General features: G+C 37.3%; 1 protein-coding gene across 6 annotated transcripts in view; it reads right to left on the minus strand.

Moving 5' to 3' along the window:
- Window positions 1-19,958, minus strand: part of ERC2 (ELKS/RAB6-interacting/CAST family member 2) — a 900,269-nt gene that overhangs the window by 548,509 nt on the left and 331,802 nt on the right. For all 6 annotated transcript variants that reach the window (XM_040246394.1, XM_040246393.1, XM_040246396.1 and 3 more), the window contains exons 5-6: window positions 19,284-19,439; window positions 3,754-3,921 (exon numbers count right to left, since the gene is read on the minus strand). In XM_040246394.1, the coding sequence (XP_040102328.1) occupies window positions 3,754-3,921; window positions 19,284-19,439 (324 nt within the window). The remainder of the gene's footprint in view (window positions 1-3,753; window positions 3,922-19,283; window positions 19,440-19,958) is intronic.

Below are 19,958 nucleotides of genomic sequence, written 5' to 3' on the forward strand. Positions count from 1 at the left end.
AACTCAGTAAAAGCAGATACCAAAAATTCAAAGGAGACCCACAAAGGTAGAACACACAGAATGGATGGTAAGAGAAGTGAGGTGGAGTGTTCCCCAAATATCCTGACATACAATAGTGATAAAAATCACAGCAATGATGATAGTCAACACAACTGATAGTTAAAACCCTTTAGAAGAATCTAAACGTTTCTCATATGGACACATCAAGCTGGCCCAACGCTGCTGTTTTACAGTCAAGATGTGGAGGCTCAGAAATTTAAGTCTTGTTTACGTCACAGTGATTAAATGGGGAGATTAAGGCATGTGCACACATCTCCCACTTCTAAATGCTGCTTTTTCATAGCACATTTGACTTCAGATGGTAAAATAATAGCTAGGCCTTTCTTCTTTGTAATTTCTGGATACGTTGGCAATTATTCATTGAAATTCATAAAAGTCAAGGCACTAAAGTCAATTTATTATTATCTCTATGCACATGAAATTAATGTGTTGGTTGATAAGGGTAAATTAGTACGTGGAAAACATCAAGGGAAGTAGCAAAATAAGATACTTGGCGTTAGGGTTCTTTGAAGCTATTTTTAAAAAATGCTATGTTAAGAGATATGTGGTGTCTGTGTGTGTGTGTATGTATAATTATTATTCCATTGATTTACTGCACACATGTCAAAGAGCATCTGGGCATCTGTACAAGTTAAAACAAATCTATCCAGGAGCCAAGCCACATAGCCACAAACCCAGACAACTTGCCTCCCACCTTGTCCCACCCTTCAACCTACCACCTCCCAAATGCAAATTGCATGGTGGTAAAAAGCCTTCCTTACGGAGATGAACTGTTGAGTCAGTAACATCTGTCACTTTTACCATATTCTCAAAGAGCAGCCAAAGACAGCTAATGGCAAAGGTTTTCCAGAGATGCAAGAAGGCCTCTTCCCATTCTAGAGAAAGTCGTCTTCTATTTTGGCAAGAGCGTTCCGTAAAACTTAGGAATCTACCTGGAAGGAGCTATCATTTTATAACCTCTTCCAAGGATGAAACCATGCCTTTCTCAGGAATGTAAGCTCGGTTCTTTCCTTGTAGGGCACAAGGAAACATCTCATGTACTGAATACTCACCCACTAACCCACATTAGGTAGGGAGACTCTTATTTTCCTCTGTTTTGCCAAGAAGCAGGAAAATCACTTTAATGTATTTTACCGGGCTGCCAAAAATCCTTTCCCTATGATCCAACAATTAGAGCTAATTTCAACCTAAATTGCTTCCTCTAAGAGATGGATATCATTAGATAACTCTTTCCATTTCCATTTACAAAGATTTTAAAAGAAGAAAAAATGCAAAAGAAAATTCCTTGTATGTTTCCAGCTGATAAAATCATTAATCTCACACTCCCAACTTCAAAGCAGAAAGCCAGAAAATCATCTCACTTTCTCTACACATGGAGAATAATTTTTTCTACTTCAAAGTGCCATCTCTTTATTGGGTCATTTTAATTATCGAATGTGGGATGAAAGCTATCCATATAATGTCACCACCGTCTTTTTCATGAAATATATATAGGTCTAATTTGAACTACATTAATTTGAGAGATGCAAAATACAAGGGGACAGGATAAGAAAAGGGAAAGAGGCTGGGGAATAGAGCACTCATCAATACAAGGCAATGAAAGGAAGATAGTAAGCTTTTCTAAGCTGACTTTTCTCATTCCTTCCTTCTGGAGGGGAACTATCAAGAAGCCTGGGCCATATCTCAACAGACTGCCTTGCGTCTTAAGTTTCCTTCTACCCAATACACAGCAACACAATTACAGTAACTTTATTAGTAGTGATAGTATTACTGCCAATATAAGACAACTGCAATACAACCTGTTGCTCTGTGAATGTCCACTTTAAAGAAAAGCTTGTGCTCATAGAAAGGAGGTTAGCAAATCTGGCCCTGTTCACAGTAAGATTGTTACAGAAAAGACAAACCAGGCATGCAAATTCCCCATCAATCCTCTCACCAAGAAATCACACGCCATAAATGGCAAACTTTTTCTGTAAAGGATCAGAGAGTAAATATTTTCAACACAAAAGCAACCAAAGATAGCACATAGATGAAAGAATATGTTTGTGTTCTAATAAAACTTTACAAAATCAGGCAGAGAGCAGGATTTGTCCCAATAAGCCAACAGTCAAGTACTACATGGAAATGTTCTATATATAGCTGTGCTATCCCATACACTAGTCTCAAACTACATGTGACTATTAAATACAAGAAAAGTGGCTAGTGTGACTGAGAAGCTGCAGTCTAAATTTAACTATACTTTAATTAATCTAGATTTGAACAGACCCATGTGCCTGGTGGCTATAGTATTAGACAGCATAGTTTTATAGTATTAGATAGCATAGTTCTATAGTATATGTTATACTATATAGTAGTAATATATACTAATATAGTATAGTATTAGCACAGTTCCAGGTTCACTGCTGTTTCCTCAAATATTATACAAGTCAACCTTCAATTAAGGTGTAGTTCATATTTATGCCTTGAAAATTTAAATATCCAAGCTTCTACATTCACAGTAGAACTATATACAACTAAAATGATATTTCTTATATGTAAAATATCTACATCATTGAGGCCAAAATGACAGTTTCGGCTTGAAGCTACCAATTAACTGCCTATTGACCAATGAAGTCCATAGACCGATCAGGTCCAGGCCAAGACCTGTCCAACCTGGAGCCTACTTCCCTTCTCCTCTGTGCATTTTCCTGCACCTTGGCTGAGGGCACAGGTCTACTTTATGGCCCCAGTAACTCCTACAGAAAATCCAAACTTTCCCAAAGACCCCAAACTGTATACATGCAAAGACATGGCTTCAAGAGCACAAGAAACAATATGTAACTCAAGTAGACTGCCTTCTAAAGTTATCCATGTAAAACAGTGCCTCAACACAAAAATGAGGGAGATTCACTGTATTCTTTGCTATTGACTCCATGTAATAATTTATATTCTAGTAACTGTTTTATTTACATAATAACTAGTTTGTGTTTTGCATTTCTTAATAGACCCAAGATATAATTCAAGGAGAAGAAGCAAGAAAGTAGGATAGTAACAAGTTATTTAGGTTTTTATTTTCTAAGTATGAATAAGAAATAATCATATTTCATTTAAGAAACTGTATGAATAAGTTGAAACAATATCAACTTTCTTCAAAGGGTAAAATAATCTTGAAATCTGAGGACACTCTTTAGGAAGTAAGAAACATAAGGGTGCCAGGAGTGAAGCCTACACAGACACACAGTAACAGGAAGGTAGATGACATTCTCATGCTTTTATGATTTTTGATAAAATGAAACCATTTCAGGTACAATCATTATCTGTGGTTCCAACATTCAAAAAACTAAAAACTCCAAAAAATGAAAAAAAAAAAAAGAAAAGAAAAGAAAAGCAAACTCCTTTGGTGGCAGAACCTAACACAAATCAATAGGAGGTTTCTCATATATACTTTAATTATACTACTTAAGTGTAAAAAATTTTTTTCTCTGCACAAATATTCATATATTTGTTTATGGGACATTGTTGCAACCCCACAGGGAGTGTTAGACAATCCATGATTCATGCAACAGATCTTACCTTTCCAAAATCCCCAAGATATCTGATATCCAAGATGTATCTGGCCCCAAGGATTTGGATAAGGGAGTCTTCTAATGAAAGCTGTTTGGGTAGGATATTTGCTGTCAATTCAATGTCTACTGTCCTGAAACAGTACCTTACCTCAGTCTGAAGAATGGCAGCTCTCTGTTCTTTGGCAGTAAGTGACTCTTTAAGCACTTCAATGTGTTGCTTGCAATCTGAATTCTGATTGCTAAGAGTTTCAAGCTTTGTTTGTAAGGCAAGAAGTTCTGACTCTTTCTTTGAAAGCTCCTGCTTCAGCTGATCAATCTGTAAAACAATGAAATTACAAAAAATTATAAGCTACAGCTCCTACTTTTTACATTTGAGGACTACTGAATTCTCTTAAATTTTCAAGAGCTAGTGATCATTACTACAACATGGCAGACCATGAGCTTAAAAATACAGCCTTGGGAGTCACTTAGTCTTAGGGGTCCAGGGAGGCTCTTCAAGGGCGACTGACAATAGAAAACAGGAAAGGTAAGGTCCACAAGATGCTTTCTATCTGCCACACCACTGAGAACCAAGGTTCACAATGGAATGAAGGCTTCATGGCCAAACCCACAACTCATCCAAGAAAAAATAAGGTCTACTGACCACAGTCCTCAGAAGGGTCAACAGGGAGCTAACAAAGGTAATTACCCAAGACAGAATCTAGACCTTCTCTGATATTCCACAATGGAAATGATCATTCAAGAGCATCATTCGACAGAAGAGAATCCTCACCCCCCAAAAACAAGCACTGAGGGATCTTTTTTCTTATATTACATATTAAAAAGATATAAAAGGATATCAAAAATACATAAAATAGAAAAATAATACAAGAAACACCCATTATTCAATTCACTAAAAGGATCACTAGAATTACCCAATTCCCAACCCGTTTCTATTTCCTTTCCTTCTCTGGAAACAATCACCACCCTAAATTTTGTGTTCATCCTTTTCTTATTTGTCTTTCAAGCTTACCTTATTTTTCTGCACCTGTAAATTCTATACTATTTAATTTTGCATGGTTTTTAACTTTATTTGCACTGCGTTTTCTTTTTTAGCTTTTTGCTTTTTTCTACTCAATCTAATATCTTCAAGATTAAATCAAGCTCCTATTTGTGCAATGTGTTCATTTTCATTAAAGTACAAGCCTGCTCCTTGGAAGAAAATCTATGACCAACATAGATAACATACTAAAAAGCAGAGACATTACTTTACCAACCAAGGTCCATCTAGTCAAAGCTATGGTTTTTCCAGTAGTCATGTATGGATGTGAGAGTTGGACTGTGAAGAAAGCTGAGCGCAGAAGAATTGATGCTTTTGAACTGTAGTGTTGGAGAAGACTCTTGAGAGTCCCTTGGATTGCAAGGAGATCCAACCAGTCCATCCTAAAGGAAATCAGTCCTGAATATTCATTGGAAGGACTGATGCTGAAGCTGAAACTCCAATACTTTGGCCACGTGATACAAAGAACTGACTCATCTGAAAAGACCCTGATGCTGGGGAAGATTGAAGGCGGGAAGAGAAGGGGATGAGAGAGGATGAGATGGTTGGAGGGCATCACCGATGTGATGGACATGAGTTTGAGCAGGCTCCAGGAGTTAGTGATGGACAGGAAAGCCTGGCGTGCTGCAGTCCACGGGGTCACAAAGAGTCAGACACGACTGAGCGACTGAACTGAACAGTATTCCATTGTAAGACTTCATGAAAAGTATTTGTCTACTGTTTTGTTAACAGACATTCGGGCTTATTTCCAGGTTGTTTTTTTTTTTTTTTTTTTGCTATTATGAAAAATGCTATTCTGAACTTTTTTTTTTTACTTTATTTTATAATACTGTATTGATTTTGCCACACATCAACATGAATCCACCATGGGTATACATGAGTTCCAAATCCTGAACCCCCCACCCACCTCCCTCCCTATACCATCTCTCTGGGTCATCCCGGTGCAGCAGCCCCTAGCATCCTGTATCCTGCATCGAACCTAGACTGGTGATTCATTACTTACATGATAGTATACATGTTTCAATGTCATTCTCCCAAATCATCCCACCCTCTCCACCTCCTACAGAGTCCAAAATTCTGTTCTATACATCTGTGTCTCTTCTGCTGTCTCGCATCCAGGATTATCGTTACCATCTTTCTAAATTCCATATATATGTGTTAGTATATTGTATTGGTGTTTTTCTTTCTGGCTTACTTCACTCTGTATAATCGGCTCCAGTTTCATCCACCTCATTAGAACTGATTCAAATGTATTCTTTTTAATGGCTGAGTAATATTCCATTGTGTATATGTACCACTGCTTTCTTATCCATTCATCTGCTGATGGACATCTAGGTTGCTTCCATGTCCTGGCTATTATAAACAGCGCTGTGATGAACATTGGGGGTACATGTGTCTCTTTCAATTCTGGTTTCCTCAGTGTGTATACCCAGCAGTGGGATTGCTGGGTCATAAGGCAGTTCTATTTGTAGTTTTTTAAGGAATCTCCACACTGTTCTCCATAATGGCTGTACTAGTTTGCATTCCCACCAACAGTGTAAGAGGGTTCCCTTTTCTCCACACCCTCTCCAGCATTTATTGCTTGCTGACTTGGATTGCAGCCATTCTGACTGGTGTGAAATGGTACCTCATTGTGGTCTTGATTTGCATTTCTCTGATAATGAGTGATGTTGAGCATCTTTTCATGTGTTTGTTTGCCATCTGCATGTCTTCTTTGGAGAAATGTCTATTTAGTTCTTTGGCCCATTTTTTGATTGGGTCGTTTATTTTTCTGGAATTGAGCTGCAGGAGTTACTTGTATATTTTTGAGATTAGTTGTTTGTCAGTTGCTTCATTTGCTATTATTTTCTCCGATTCCAAAGGCTGTCTTTTCACCTTGCTTAGTTTCCTTTGTTGTGCAGAAGACACTAATAAATGGAGAAATATACCATGCTCATGGATCAGAAGAATTAATATAGTGAAAATGAGTATACTACCCAAAGCAATCTACAGATTCAATGCAATCCCTATCAAGATACCAGCGGTATTTTTCACAGAGCTAGAACAAATAATTTCACAATTTGTATAGAAATACAAAAAAACCTCAATTACCAAAGCAATCTTGAGAAAGAAGAATGGAACTGGAGGAATCAACCTGCCTGATTTCAGGCTCTACTACAAAGCCATAGTCATCAAGACAGTATGGTACTGGCACAAAGACAGAAATATAGATCAATGGAACAAAATAGAAAGCCCAGAGATCTTCTGAACATTCTTATACATACTACCTGGTACACATTGTAAAAAATAATCTAGGAGTTAAATAGCTGGAACACAGTGCATGCACATCTTCACATTCACTAGATAACATTAAAGTGTTTTCTAAAGGACTTATATTAATTTCTATGGTCACAAGCAATGTGTAAATGTGCCAATCACTCCATGTCTTTGCCAATATCACATGTCATTGGAGTTTTACATTTTGGCCAGTCTCGTAGGAGTTATGGTAGAAGACCTCTAAAAATGACTGCCACCAATTTCTTCCTACTTATACACATATGCCATTCCTCACAACTAAAGGAGAAGTCTATTTACCCTCCTCTTGAGCATGGACTGGACTGTGACTTGCTTCAGCTAGCAAAATGCAGAACAAGTGTCAGTATGTGTGTTCTAGCCTCTAGGAGAACTAGCGGCTTTAGCTTCCTCTCACTGGAAGCTAACCACAAAGACAGAAGTCCAGCCACCCTGTGACCACTTGGCTCTGAAGAAGTCTATGCCAGCCACACTATCAAGCCACGCAGAAAGACAGAGAGGAACTTTTCTGATATTCCTGGTGGAATCTGTAGCTTCTGTCTTGTTCCTGGTCTTAGAGGGATGAATTTCAATGTTTCGTCATTAAGCTTGATGTTTGCTTTAGCTTTTGATAGGCATTCAAGTTTTAGAAAGTTCCCTTTTATTACAATTCTGCCAAGAGTTGTTTTTTTAATCATTAAGGAATGCTTAATATCATCAAGCATTTTTCTGCACCTCATGATTTATCACATTTTCACCTTTAATATATTATAATAAATTATATTAATGGATTTTTAAAATATTACTCTCTCCATGCATTACTGTGAAAAATTCCACTTCATCATGACACACTATTATTTTTATATATTACTGGATTCATCTTGCTAATATTTTGTCAGCATTTCTACACTTATGGGCAAGACTGATTTGTAATTTTCCTATTTTGTGCTATCTTTATCAAGTTTTAGCATTAATTTCCAAATAAAGTAAGGAGTGTTCATTCTTTTAGTGTGTTCTGAAATGATTTGTGTAAAACTGCAAAATTTTTTTTACTGAAGTTCATTAAAAATCATCCAGAGCTGGTATTTTCTTTTTCCAAAGACCATTCCTTACTTCATCCATCTTTAATGATTATAGGAATATCCATGTTTCTAATTATGTGAATCAATTTTGCTAAGTTGTTTTCATTAAAAGACTTTCATTTCATCTAAATTTTAACCCTGTTGGCATGAAGTTTTCATAAAACTCATTTATATTTGATATTATGGTATGTATGACTATCATTTTTCATTCCTAATATTTTTATTTTTAATTATTTTCCTGATGAATCTCAGCATAAGCATGTCCCACTAAATAACCTCTTCAAAGAGCCAATTTTGGTTCTGTTAACATCCAACGTTTTTATCTTCTATTTCATTAGTTTTGGCTCTAACTTTTAAATTATTTTCTTCTTCATACTTTCCTTGGGTTTATTCTATTTTCTTTTCCTAAGCTTAAGTTGGAATATTATCTCACTAATTTTCATACTTTTTTCTTTTCATGTATGAGCCTTAAGAGCATATATTTTCCTGTCAGTATCATTTTAGCTCACTCTCTCTAGTTTGATATACCTTGACATTATTGTACAGCCTTAAATATTTTCCAATCTCTATTATTATTCCTTGAACCCTGAATAACTTAAAAGTATGTTTCTTAATCTCCAAATACACAAGTGTTTCCTAGTTATCTCTTTTTTTTATGTCTTACTTGCTTTGTGAGTAGAGAACATGGTCTGTTCTACAGTATTCATTTGAAATTTGGTGTATCTTGCTTTATGCACAGTATGTAGTCAGTAATCATAAATGCATCCTGTATGAAAGTGAAAAGTGAAGTCACTTAGTTGTGTCTGACTCGTTGCGACCCCATGGACTGTAGCCTACCAGGCTCCTCCATTCATGGAATTTTCCAGGCAAGAGTACTGGAATGGGCTGCCATTTCCTTCTCCAGAGGATCTTCCCAACCCAGGGACTAAACCCGGGTCTCTGCATTGCAGGCAGATGCTTTACTGTCTGAGCCACCATGGAAGCATTCTGTATACTATATGCTTAAAAAGATTATGGATCCAACAATTGTTGGGCACAATATTCCATATATGTGCATGACATTTGATTACACTTTTATTTTTAGAATATTTCCATCATCTTAATATGAAACTCTGTAAGCAGAAAAGTCACTCTTCATTCCTCATCCTCTACACCTAGCCCTAGGCAACCAATAATCTACATTATGGATTGGCCTTTTCTGGGAATCTCATACAAATGCATTCTTCAATATATGTACTTTGTCACTGGCTTCTGTAACATAGCACAACATTTCAAGTTTCATCCATGTTGTAGCATGTAATAAGTACTTCATTGTTCTTTATAGCTGAGTAATACTTCACTGTATGAATGTACATGATTGTTTCTATCCATTCACCGGTTGATGGACACCTAAGTTGTTTCCACATTTTGACTATTAATAATGCTGCTAAGACCATTCATGTACAAGTGTATGGAGACATATGTTTTCATTTCTCTTGGATATAAACACAGGTGTGAAATTGCTAGGTCACATGGTAACTATGTTTAGCTTTCTGAAGAATTTCTACCTGTTTTCCAAACTGACTATACCATTTAATTGGAGAAGGAAATGGCAACCCACTCCACTGTTCTTGCCTGGAGAATCCCAGGAACGGGGGAGCCTGGTGGGCTGCCATCTATGGGGTCGCACAGAGTCGGACACGACTGAAGCGACTTAGCAGCAGCAGCGGCATACCATTTTATATTCCCACTAGAAATATATGAGGGTTCTAATTTCTTTAAAACCTCACCAGCACTTGTTATCATCTGTCTTTTCATTCATCATCATTCCAGTGAGTATAAAGTGGTTATCTCCTTATGGTTTTGCTTTCTCTAATGACTAAGATGCTATCAAACATCTTTTTCCATACTTATTAGACATTCATATATCTCCTTTGGACAAATGTTCTGTTAAGACTTTTTCTTTGCCTCTAAGATTTTATGTCTTTATTTTGATAGAGAGATTTCATTTTATTTATCTTATTTTGGGTATTTTAAGACTTTTGAATTTGTAGACTGATACCTGTGAAAATTCTCAGCTTTTATCTCTTCAAATATGCCTTCTGAATAATAACTGTCCCTATTCCATCTCTCTTTCCTCAAGAATTTGGGTTAGATTTGTGCTAGATCTTCTCATTCTATCTTCTATGCATCTTTAATGTTTTCTATCTTTTTATCTTTCATTTAATTTCTTCTGCCCTATTTTCTAGTCTATTAAGTTTCTCTTCTGCTATGACCACTCTGCAATTAAATATATTTCTCAAACTTTAAAATTTCCATTTTTATATTTTTCCATTTCTAGGTCATTTTATTTGCTTCTTCTTAAATTTCCTTGGTATTTTTATAGCCTCTTGCCCTTTAGCCATATTTTCAACTCCTTTTATTTAACATACTGCTGCTGCTAAGTCACTTCAGTTGGGTCCAACTCTGTGCAACCCCATAGACGGCAGCCCACCAGGCTCCCCCGTTCCTGGGATTCTCCAGGCAAGAACACTGGAGTGGGTTGCCATTTCTTTCTCTAATGCATGAAAGTGAAAAGTGAAAGGGAAGTCGCTCAGTCGTGTCTGACTCTTCACGACCCCATGCACTGCAGCCCACCATGCTTCTCCATCCATGGGATTTTTCCAGGCAAGAATACTGGAGTGGGGTGCCACTGCTGTCTCCAATTTAACATACTAAACACACTTATTTCATAGTGTTTGTCTTAAAATTTCAATTTCTGAAGTCTTTCCCGTCTAGTTCTGCTGTTCATTCTTTCTGCTGGCTTTTGCTTACAGTGGCTTGCTTTCTTGAAGGTTTTGTAAATTTTTAAAATTTTTACTCACATGTTTTGGAACTTTCTCTGGAGAAAAATACTGAGAGGTCTTAGTTGAACATGTGGTCCTTCAGAACATTTATCTCAGCCAATACCTGGGCACTACCAACCACGGGCTCCTTTAAACTACATTCTATACTGAAAGTTCTTGGATCACCTCACACTGCACATCTGCATAAGAGCCAGCTGTGGTTACAGATTCTCAATGTTAGATTTTTTCACCTTTATCTTGGCTCAAAGATTTAAAATAGGTAAATCAATGATTTTCCCTGGAGCCCCTTAGTCTAGGTGGGAGGAGAATAGAGTGGGCAGTTTATTTTTACTTTACTCCTGCATTAAGAGTCTAGCTGTCTGGGATCCCAGCTTTATGTGGTAGTGGGATTCCTACTTGGCTCCTCATTTTGAGCAGGCTCAAGCTTCTATCACTTTCCTTCAGTGTCACTGTGACTGTGAAAACTAAAGCTCAAGTTCATCTGTCTAGCAAAGCCAACAAGAAGACAAAACCAGGAATTTCCCTGGTGGTCCAGTGGTTAAGACTGCACGCTCTCGATGCAGAGGGCCTGGGTTCGATCTCTAGCCAGTGAACTAGGTCCTGGATGCCACAATAAAGACACGATAAAGATCCCATACACTGCTACTAAGACCTGGAGAACAGTTAAAAAAGAAGAAGAAGATAGAAGATAGTGCTGTAGTTTTCACTCTAGTCCCCTGCTTTGGCTTAATCTTGGCCCTTCAAATTCTTTCTAACTTGAAAGTTCATAAGTACATTTTAAATTGTATGTTTTTAAACTATATTAGATCCATCATTTTGTCCCAGTAATTGAAACTAGCTAAATAAGAACCAAGCTACTGATAATAACTACTGAGCATAAACAAAATGAGATGCTTAAAAAGAAGTGAGACCTCCATCTTCAGAAATTTTAAGGGTTCAGCAATTAACTATAAAAATTGATATAGAATCCCACTTGCAGGGTAAACCCAGACTAGATAGGGGGACATAGAGGTTTCATCATACTTGCCACATCTACAGGTTTGATAATGGCTGCCCTGAAGGCAGTCTTGAGAAGAATTCTGAGTATGCTGAAAAGTTCACTAAAAAGAACTGTGGGAGATTATCAATGCTTTAAGTATGTATGTCCAGATGGCAGCACTACTCAGGTCTGTGCAATCCATGAAATACATTATTTCTTTGTAATTTAACAAATCACGAGTCTACGATTTTTAGCTAGAACAAAGTAAGTTATCTCCCTATACCCCTCTCTTTTTCTCACACACAAAAACAGAATATAAATAAAATGAGGGAAAAGAGAAAATTATAAAATGAATTAAATCTTTTGTGATCAGCAACTATTCAAGGAATAGTTGACATTACAGTATATAGTTGATTCAACATATGAAACTGATTCGTCTGAAAATAAAACTCACAAAACTTTCAACTCTACATGCCGAAACAATGATGATATTTATAGTAAAGAAAAAAAGCTGATTAGTGCTAACGTCTACAAATATCGGAGTAGAAATCTCATATGGGAGTGGGGTATTGAGAGGGGAATGTGAAAGAAATTAACATCAATGGAATGGTATTTAATAGGAAGGAAGACACGGCAGGTTCTACATATAGCTACTTCATTCAATAAAAATAGACTGATAATGATAAAACTATCTCAGTCTATAAATATTAATAGGCAGTTGCTTTAAATAACTTGCAGACTATCACTGCTGTGAGGTAAATTTTAAATATTTTATGCAGACAATAACAGGAAAAAAAGTTTTTCTAAGGGGAATATAGTTGTGGGGTAAAAAAATCATATCCTTCCATAAAAATATGCCTTGGATTCTTTTATAGCCATAAACTCAATAAAAATGGAAAGTGATGCAATCGAACATACATGAGAACTGAGGCTGGGGAAGGTCTGTCTCCATGATGGGAAGAAAAAAAACCAATCGGAATTACATCACATGCTTTATATGAAGTCCATGTGGACATCAGGCACACTTCATCTCGTCTGAAAGTTCTTCCACAACTTACATCTGTGACACAACTAACACCAATAAAACCTACTCCGCCAAGGAAAACAGCTTCTTTTTCACTGCAGATATGGCCCTCACGTCTAGAAAGTGATGTGCTTATTATCATGCAGTTTGGGTTATGAGGTTTGTAATTCGTCAGAGGTTAATATGAAAATGTGTTACAAATTGAGAATAAAGGAGGAGATCTAAGACAGCAGAATGGCATCTTTGGCAAACTCTCCAGAGGGGGTGGCTAACAGAGAAGTACTGGGGTCAGTAGATGAAAAATGTGCGAGACTAGGAACAAAGTCTTGTATACAGCAGGGGATGCCACCATTCTTTCCATAGTAGGAAAACAATTATTTATATGGTACATTCCATTCTTAAAGCCTTAACAATGCTGCTGAAGGTAACTCATGCTTTTCATAGCCTCTTACATTCTGCCCTCACAGTTTGATTCCTCTAAACCTTGTGAGTATGGGTAGAAATTGGACTTTCCAACAGGGGAGAGTTGTACAGCTTGGGAGGTCTCCCAGAGTCTCAGTTCTCAGGGACAACATGCATGTGCCAGAGGGCTTGAAAGATGCATGTCTTTTCATCCTGACTGACTATGTCTGGTATCCCAGGCTTTGCACAAGTTGCAATTCTAAACTCTGCCTTTCCATTTTTGAAATTCACCTTCTACTATTTCAAAAATGTTCAGTTCAGTTCATTTCAGTTGCTCAGTCGTGTCTGACTCTTTGCGACCCCATGAATTGCAGCACGCCAGACCTCCCTGTCCATCACCAACTCCTGGAGTTCACTCAGACTCATGTCCATCGAGTCAGTGATGCCATCCAGCCATCTCATCCTCGGTCGTCCCCTTCCCCTCCTGCCCCCAATCCCTCCCAGCATCAGAGGCTTTTCCAATGAGTCAACTCTTCCCATGAGGTGGACAAAGTACTGGAGTTTCAGCTTTAGCATCATTCCTTCCAAAGAAATCCCAGGGCTGATCTCCTTCAGAATGGACTGGTTGGATCTGCTTGCAGTCCAAGGGACTCTCAAGAGTCTTCTCCAACACCACAGTTCAAAAGCATCAATTCTTTGGTGCTCAGCCTCCTTCACAGTCCAACTCTCACATCCATACATGACCACTGGAAAACCATAGCCTTGACTAGATGGACTTCAGTCAGCAAGTCATGTCTCTGCTTTTGAATATGCTATCTAGGTTGGTCATAACTTTTCTTCCAAGGAGTAAGCGTCTTTGAATTTCATGGCTGCACCATGGCTATTTATGATATCATATTTATAAAAGCAATTTAGGTCTTCGCTGCTACTTCATAATCACAAAGCTTGCAAGAGGCCCTACCAGTCCTAGTCATCTGCTCAGCAACAAAATGGAAGCACATGCTATTTCATGGGACTACTTAAAATACTTCCTTTCCCTCCAACCTCCTGTCTTTACTCATTTTAATAATTAATCCAAGCAGCACTCACTTTGCATACCACAACATTGTTTCTATATCAAACTCTCAGCTAATGTGGAAGCTCCAATACTTTGGCCACCTGAAGCAGAGCTGACACATTGGAAAAAAAAACCCTGATGCTGGGAAAGATTGAAGGTAAAAGGAGAAGGGGATGGCGGAGGATGAGATGGTTAGATAGCATCACTGATTCAATGGACATGAATTTGAGCAAACTCCAGGAGATACTGAAGGGCATGGGAACCTGGCGTGATGTAGTCCATGAGGTCTGAAAGATTAAGACAAAACTTAGTGACTGAACAACAATGTCAATTTTTCACTGAAACATTTAAAATTATTTCAATATGCTTCTATCTCTGAAAATGAGTCTGTATATATCACTATTAGCTGCCTTTATTATATATTTCTAGGGAAGGAAATGCCAACCCACTCCAGTATTCTTGCCTGGAGAATCCCATGGACAGAGGAGCCTGGCAGGCCACAGTCCATAGGGTTGCAAGAGTCGGACATGACTTAGCGACTAAACGATGATAGCGATTATCTATTTGGAGCAAATAGTTACACACAGAAATTGAGATTGATTGAGATTAAGCCCTGCTAATGACAAGGAATCAAGTGCTGAGTTAATTGTATCACCAATGGATCACGAAAGTACTTTTCAGCTAAAATTTCAAAAATATAAGCAAATGAGAACATAGATACTCTAGGAGCTATTTTTTAATGATTAGGTTGACTTTAAAACTTTTAAAATCTTTTTTCTAATTAAAAAAAAGTAAGCTTCCAAGTAATTAAGACAGAACACATTTAGACCTCTATTAAAGTAATAGATCAGTGGGCACTGCCAAGCCTGGCACCTTCGTAAACCCTGAAGATGCCTCTCCAGAAGACCTGGTAAAAGAAAGGGCAGTCTTAAAAGCTTTCTATATATTCATTACAAGCCACAGGCAGAAGTAACAATATACAGCTGCAGTTTTCAGATTTAGTTTCAAAGAGTTCTAGTCCCCTCCTTGTGCAGCATTTCATAAGAATTTCTGAAATGTTCCTCTACCATGACTCTGAGTCTTTGTGAACTATTAAAACAACAGTTTCTGAAGTCATCTGTCCCTGCATTAAACTTACCATTTTCTGCTAGATGGGATCCAAAATCACCTTATGATTGCCATTTCTACCACTGCTTCAGTAAACCAAATGAGTTTAACAATTACATTTCCATTTCCCAAATACATTTCAGAATCTCTAGATTTTTGCAATTTAAATGTAATATTTATTTTTTGAAAAAGTCTGTAATTTCATATAGACTTGAGTTCTTCCTACTTCCTTAACTGTATAGAATTGGGGATAGAATGGTATTTTCACATATCCTTCTAGGTATGCTCAGACATAGATTTGAGTTGGCAATCTTCCCCAGACCTATCACTGTAGTTTTACCAATCTGATTATTTTGACCAAAACAAAAAACAAAACACTAACTTTAACCTTGCACAACTTGCATTATTCCAGCCAGAAATGAACTCTCCTCCCATCAAGTCTTCAGGGTGGTGTTTTGAGTACATTTCTTACTTTCCCAACTAAGTGGTAAGTATTGGGAAATGGGAAATATTTTGAACATGCACAACTTTTAGTGCCCCTTTGGGGACCTCAGAACTCAAAATCCACCATTGAAAGCTTTATCCATATAATCCTGCATATAAACAAAAGAATTCAAGAAACTCCAGTGGTGACACTAAACAGTCTCCTTGTCAATGTGTGTCAACAACTATTGCACAAATTAACTCCTCAGATATCTGCGATGTTCACAAGCAACACATTCATACAAACTTTGTAGAAAAGTTATCCAAATAGGCTACAATGGACCATGAAGTACACTAGCAATTCAATTTTCAGTTCAGTTCAGTCACTCAGTCGAGTCCCAACTATTTATGACCCCATGGACAGCAGCATACCAGGTTTCCCTTTCCATCACAAACTCCCGGAGCTTGCTCAAACACACGTCCATCGAGTTGGTATTGCCATCCAACCATCTCATCTTCTATCGTCCCCTTCTCCTCCTGCCTTCGATCTTTCCCATAATCAGGTCTTTTCCAATCAGTCAGTTCTTTGCATCAGGTGGCCAAAGTATTGGAGCTTCAGCATCAGTCCTTCTGATGAGTATTTGGGGTTGATTTCCTTTGGGAAAGTGAAAGTCACTCAGTCATGTCTGACTCTTTGTGACTCCATGGACTATACTGTCCATGGAATCCTCCAGGCCAGAATACTGGAGTGGGTATCTGTTCCCTTCTCCAGAGGATCTTCCCAACCCAGGGGTTGAACCCAGGTCTCCCAGGTCTCCTGCATTCCAGGCAGATTTTTTACCAGCTGAGCCACCAGGGAAGCCCAATCCTTTAGGATTGACTGGTTTGATCTCCTTGCTGTCCAAGGGACTATCAGCAGTCTTCTTCAGCACCACAGTTCGAAAGCATCAATTCTTCAGTGCTCAGCCTTCTTTATGGTCCAACTCTCACATCTGTACATGACTACTGGAAAGACCATAGCTTTGACTACAAGGACTTTTGTCAGCAAGGTGATGTTTCTGCTTTTTAATATGCTGTCTAGGTTTGTCATAGCTTTCCTATCAAGAAGCAAGCATCTTCTAATTTCACCAGCTGCTGTGACTTTGGAGCCTGAGAAGAAAAAAATCTGTCACTGCTTTCACTGTTTCCCCATCTATTTGCCATGAAGTGATGGGACCAGATGCCATAATCTTAGTTTTATGAATGTTAAGCTTTAAGCCAGCTTTTTCACTCTCCTCCTTCACCTTCATCAAGAGGCTCCTTAGTTCCTCTTTGCACTTACTAAAATTATTAATATATTTGATTATATTTCTTCAATAATAATGGATATAGTCATTGCCTACTTTTTTGACTCAGGGGCTTTAACTACAGAATTTCATTTAACATTTTGAGTCACTCTCTAAGTTTTGCAGTGCTGCCCCCACTTCATAGATGAGGAAAGTGTAGCTGACTGACTTAAGTCACTCCTGAAGGTCATGCAGCTATCAAGGGCAGGTTAGAAATCTGCCAGAGTCTACTTCAGTCTTCAGCCTGCACTCTTTTCACCCAACTCCTTTTCTCTCCTTGAACATCCTTCCGACTTGACCACTCTGGGAACCCTTGAAAGTAACTAACCATTAAAAGTTAAAACTAGCTCAAGGATTGATGGTGCCTCAGAAAACTGTGGGCTAATAAAGGCCAACACTTGCTTCCTGAAGACCATATACATGTTTTATTCACTGGGACACAATCTATATTAAGGGACAGAGTTTACAAATTTCAAGGCATTTTCAGTTGTACAACTGGCTTGAACTATCTTCCACTGATATATGACAGTATAGGGTGGGGAGGAAAAGTTTGAGCCAAAACAATCATTTCCCCCAATCTTCATGGATTCACTCAGATCTGTACATCTGGTCTTCATTCCTGGAGTGATCTGGCCATTGTCTGCAGGCCACCCTACTACTGTGCTTGTGGCATGTCAGCTCAACTCTCTAAGAGGAAAGGACTGCAAAAAGAAACCAGAAGGGAGGACTTAGCAAGGAAACCTGCTCTGCATTTTGTGGCCATCATTAAAAGCAAGCGGTTACATTCAAATATACAGGACATTCTCCTTCTCATATCTCCACTCCTTGATGAAAATTTTTAGTCAAAATCTCAACATTAACTTACAGATGGAAGTTGACAGAAGTATAGCATGGTTTTTGTTTTTCCTAGAGAAACACACGTACACACACATACAGAGTAAAGTAAACACTACATATTATTTCTCTCCTGTAATTTTGCAAATTCTCTGCAAAGACTATCCATGTATTTCACAACTGATAAAAATCATAACCATGATTTAAGCAGTTATCCTCTCAACTTCCTACTGCCTTCTCACAGAAGTGTGCATCACTCAACTCTGCTGCATTTTATAAGGCAACAAACAGCAAAACCTAGAATAAGAACAGGGGTACTTAAGAGGAAGTGGTAGAAAAAAAGTAATTTTAATTGGTGTGGTTATTGTTTTCAAAAATAAAATGGCTTAAATAGAGGAAAAAATAAAAGTATTTCAAAGTCTCTAAAGGCCAGTTGGGCTGCTCAGATATTAAATAATTCTGCATATATAAAAAGAATAGATTTTTAGGTGATTTGTCCATTGCAACTCAAAGTTTCATTTTGAAAAATACAAGCCAAATTCTTTAAAACTAGCAATATTGATAAAAAGTAATGGAAATGATTACTATAATAATATTCCATAAATATTCCACAGCAATAGGTAACAATAATAACACTCAACAACAATGACTCACATGACTGAATGCTTTCTAGAGATCAGTCAAGGAAATAAGTATTTTAAATGCATAACCTCCTGGAACTGTCAAAGCGACCCGATGATAAAGGTATTTTTCTTTTTCTTATCAGTATTTCATGGATGAAGAAACTGAGGCTCACAGAGATTGAATATTTTCAGCAAATGATAGCATTGGGACTCAAAATAAGTTCTGTCAAATACTATATTAAAACCAAAATATCTTCATACCACTGAAATCAGTTAAATTGGCTTGCAAGATTAACACCTTTTAAGACCATCACCTTCCAGGGATGGGCCAGAAATTTGGCAAAGATAGAAACTTTTAAAAATAGCAAACTTATGAAATCTCAGGAAATTTGGAGAGCGAAGACTATTAAAAATAAATGTTAATTCCCAAGACAGAGGGACACTGAAAGAACTCATTAGAAAATCCAGAACCCCTTAGTAAGTAGAAATTCTACCAAAAGTTTTACCTGATTTTTCTGGTATCTATGCTTTTGAACTAAAAATTTTCCTCATTCTTCTTTATTGTCCATATATTTCATATATCACATAAAGCAGATTATGTGAGTATTTGGGGAAAGTATGTATATAAACCATAACTTTCCAGTCACATTAAGAATATAAAAGTTTATAACTTTGGACTATACATACCTTGGTTTTCATGAACTTGGAGTGACTTTTGTAAACCTCTATTTGTTTTATCTCTTCTTCACGGTCCTCAGTGTTCAACACACCATTGGCTTTTAACATCTGGATCTCATCCTCAAGATCCCTTATGTTTCGCTCCAATGAAGCGATTTTTGTGTCCTGTTGGTTAAAAAAAAAAAAAAAAAAAGAGGGAAAGAAAATTGCTTTTCCAATATTATCAAAACAATTTCAGAAAGCAATTTATTCAATAGTAATAGATTAACTATGGTGTACACACAGCCCTGAATTCAGAACAATTTGCTTTGTTCACCTCTGAAGATCACTTGTGAGATTATTTTTTAAGCTCCCAATAAACAGCTTATGTCAATGCAAGACAGAGAGTTACCTAGATATGTTTGTTGCATATCTAGCAATCAAATTAATAAAGAAATAGTGATAAAAGTGATCTAAAGTGTTAAAAACAAAAATGACATTTAAGAAGACAAATTTATAATTTTAGAGATAGTTTACTAGTGAATATTTTTGAGTCTACTTGTACACACAAAAACGGTTTGTTCATGTGTGTATTTTGTGGCTAGTTTTATAAGGCATGCTTGGAATTTGACTGTGAAAGAGAAGGAAATTAAAATCTACTAATGGGGGAAAGGATTCTCATCTAAAATACAGACATAAGTGAAA

The sequence above is a fragment of the Oryx dammah genome, unplaced genomic scaffold (assembly GCF_014754425.2).
Source record: "Oryx dammah isolate SB20612 unplaced genomic scaffold, SCBI_Odam_1.1 HiC_scaffold_9, whole genome shotgun sequence".
In the NCBI taxonomy this organism is placed as follows: Eukaryota; Metazoa; Chordata; class Mammalia; order Artiodactyla; family Bovidae; genus Oryx; species Oryx dammah.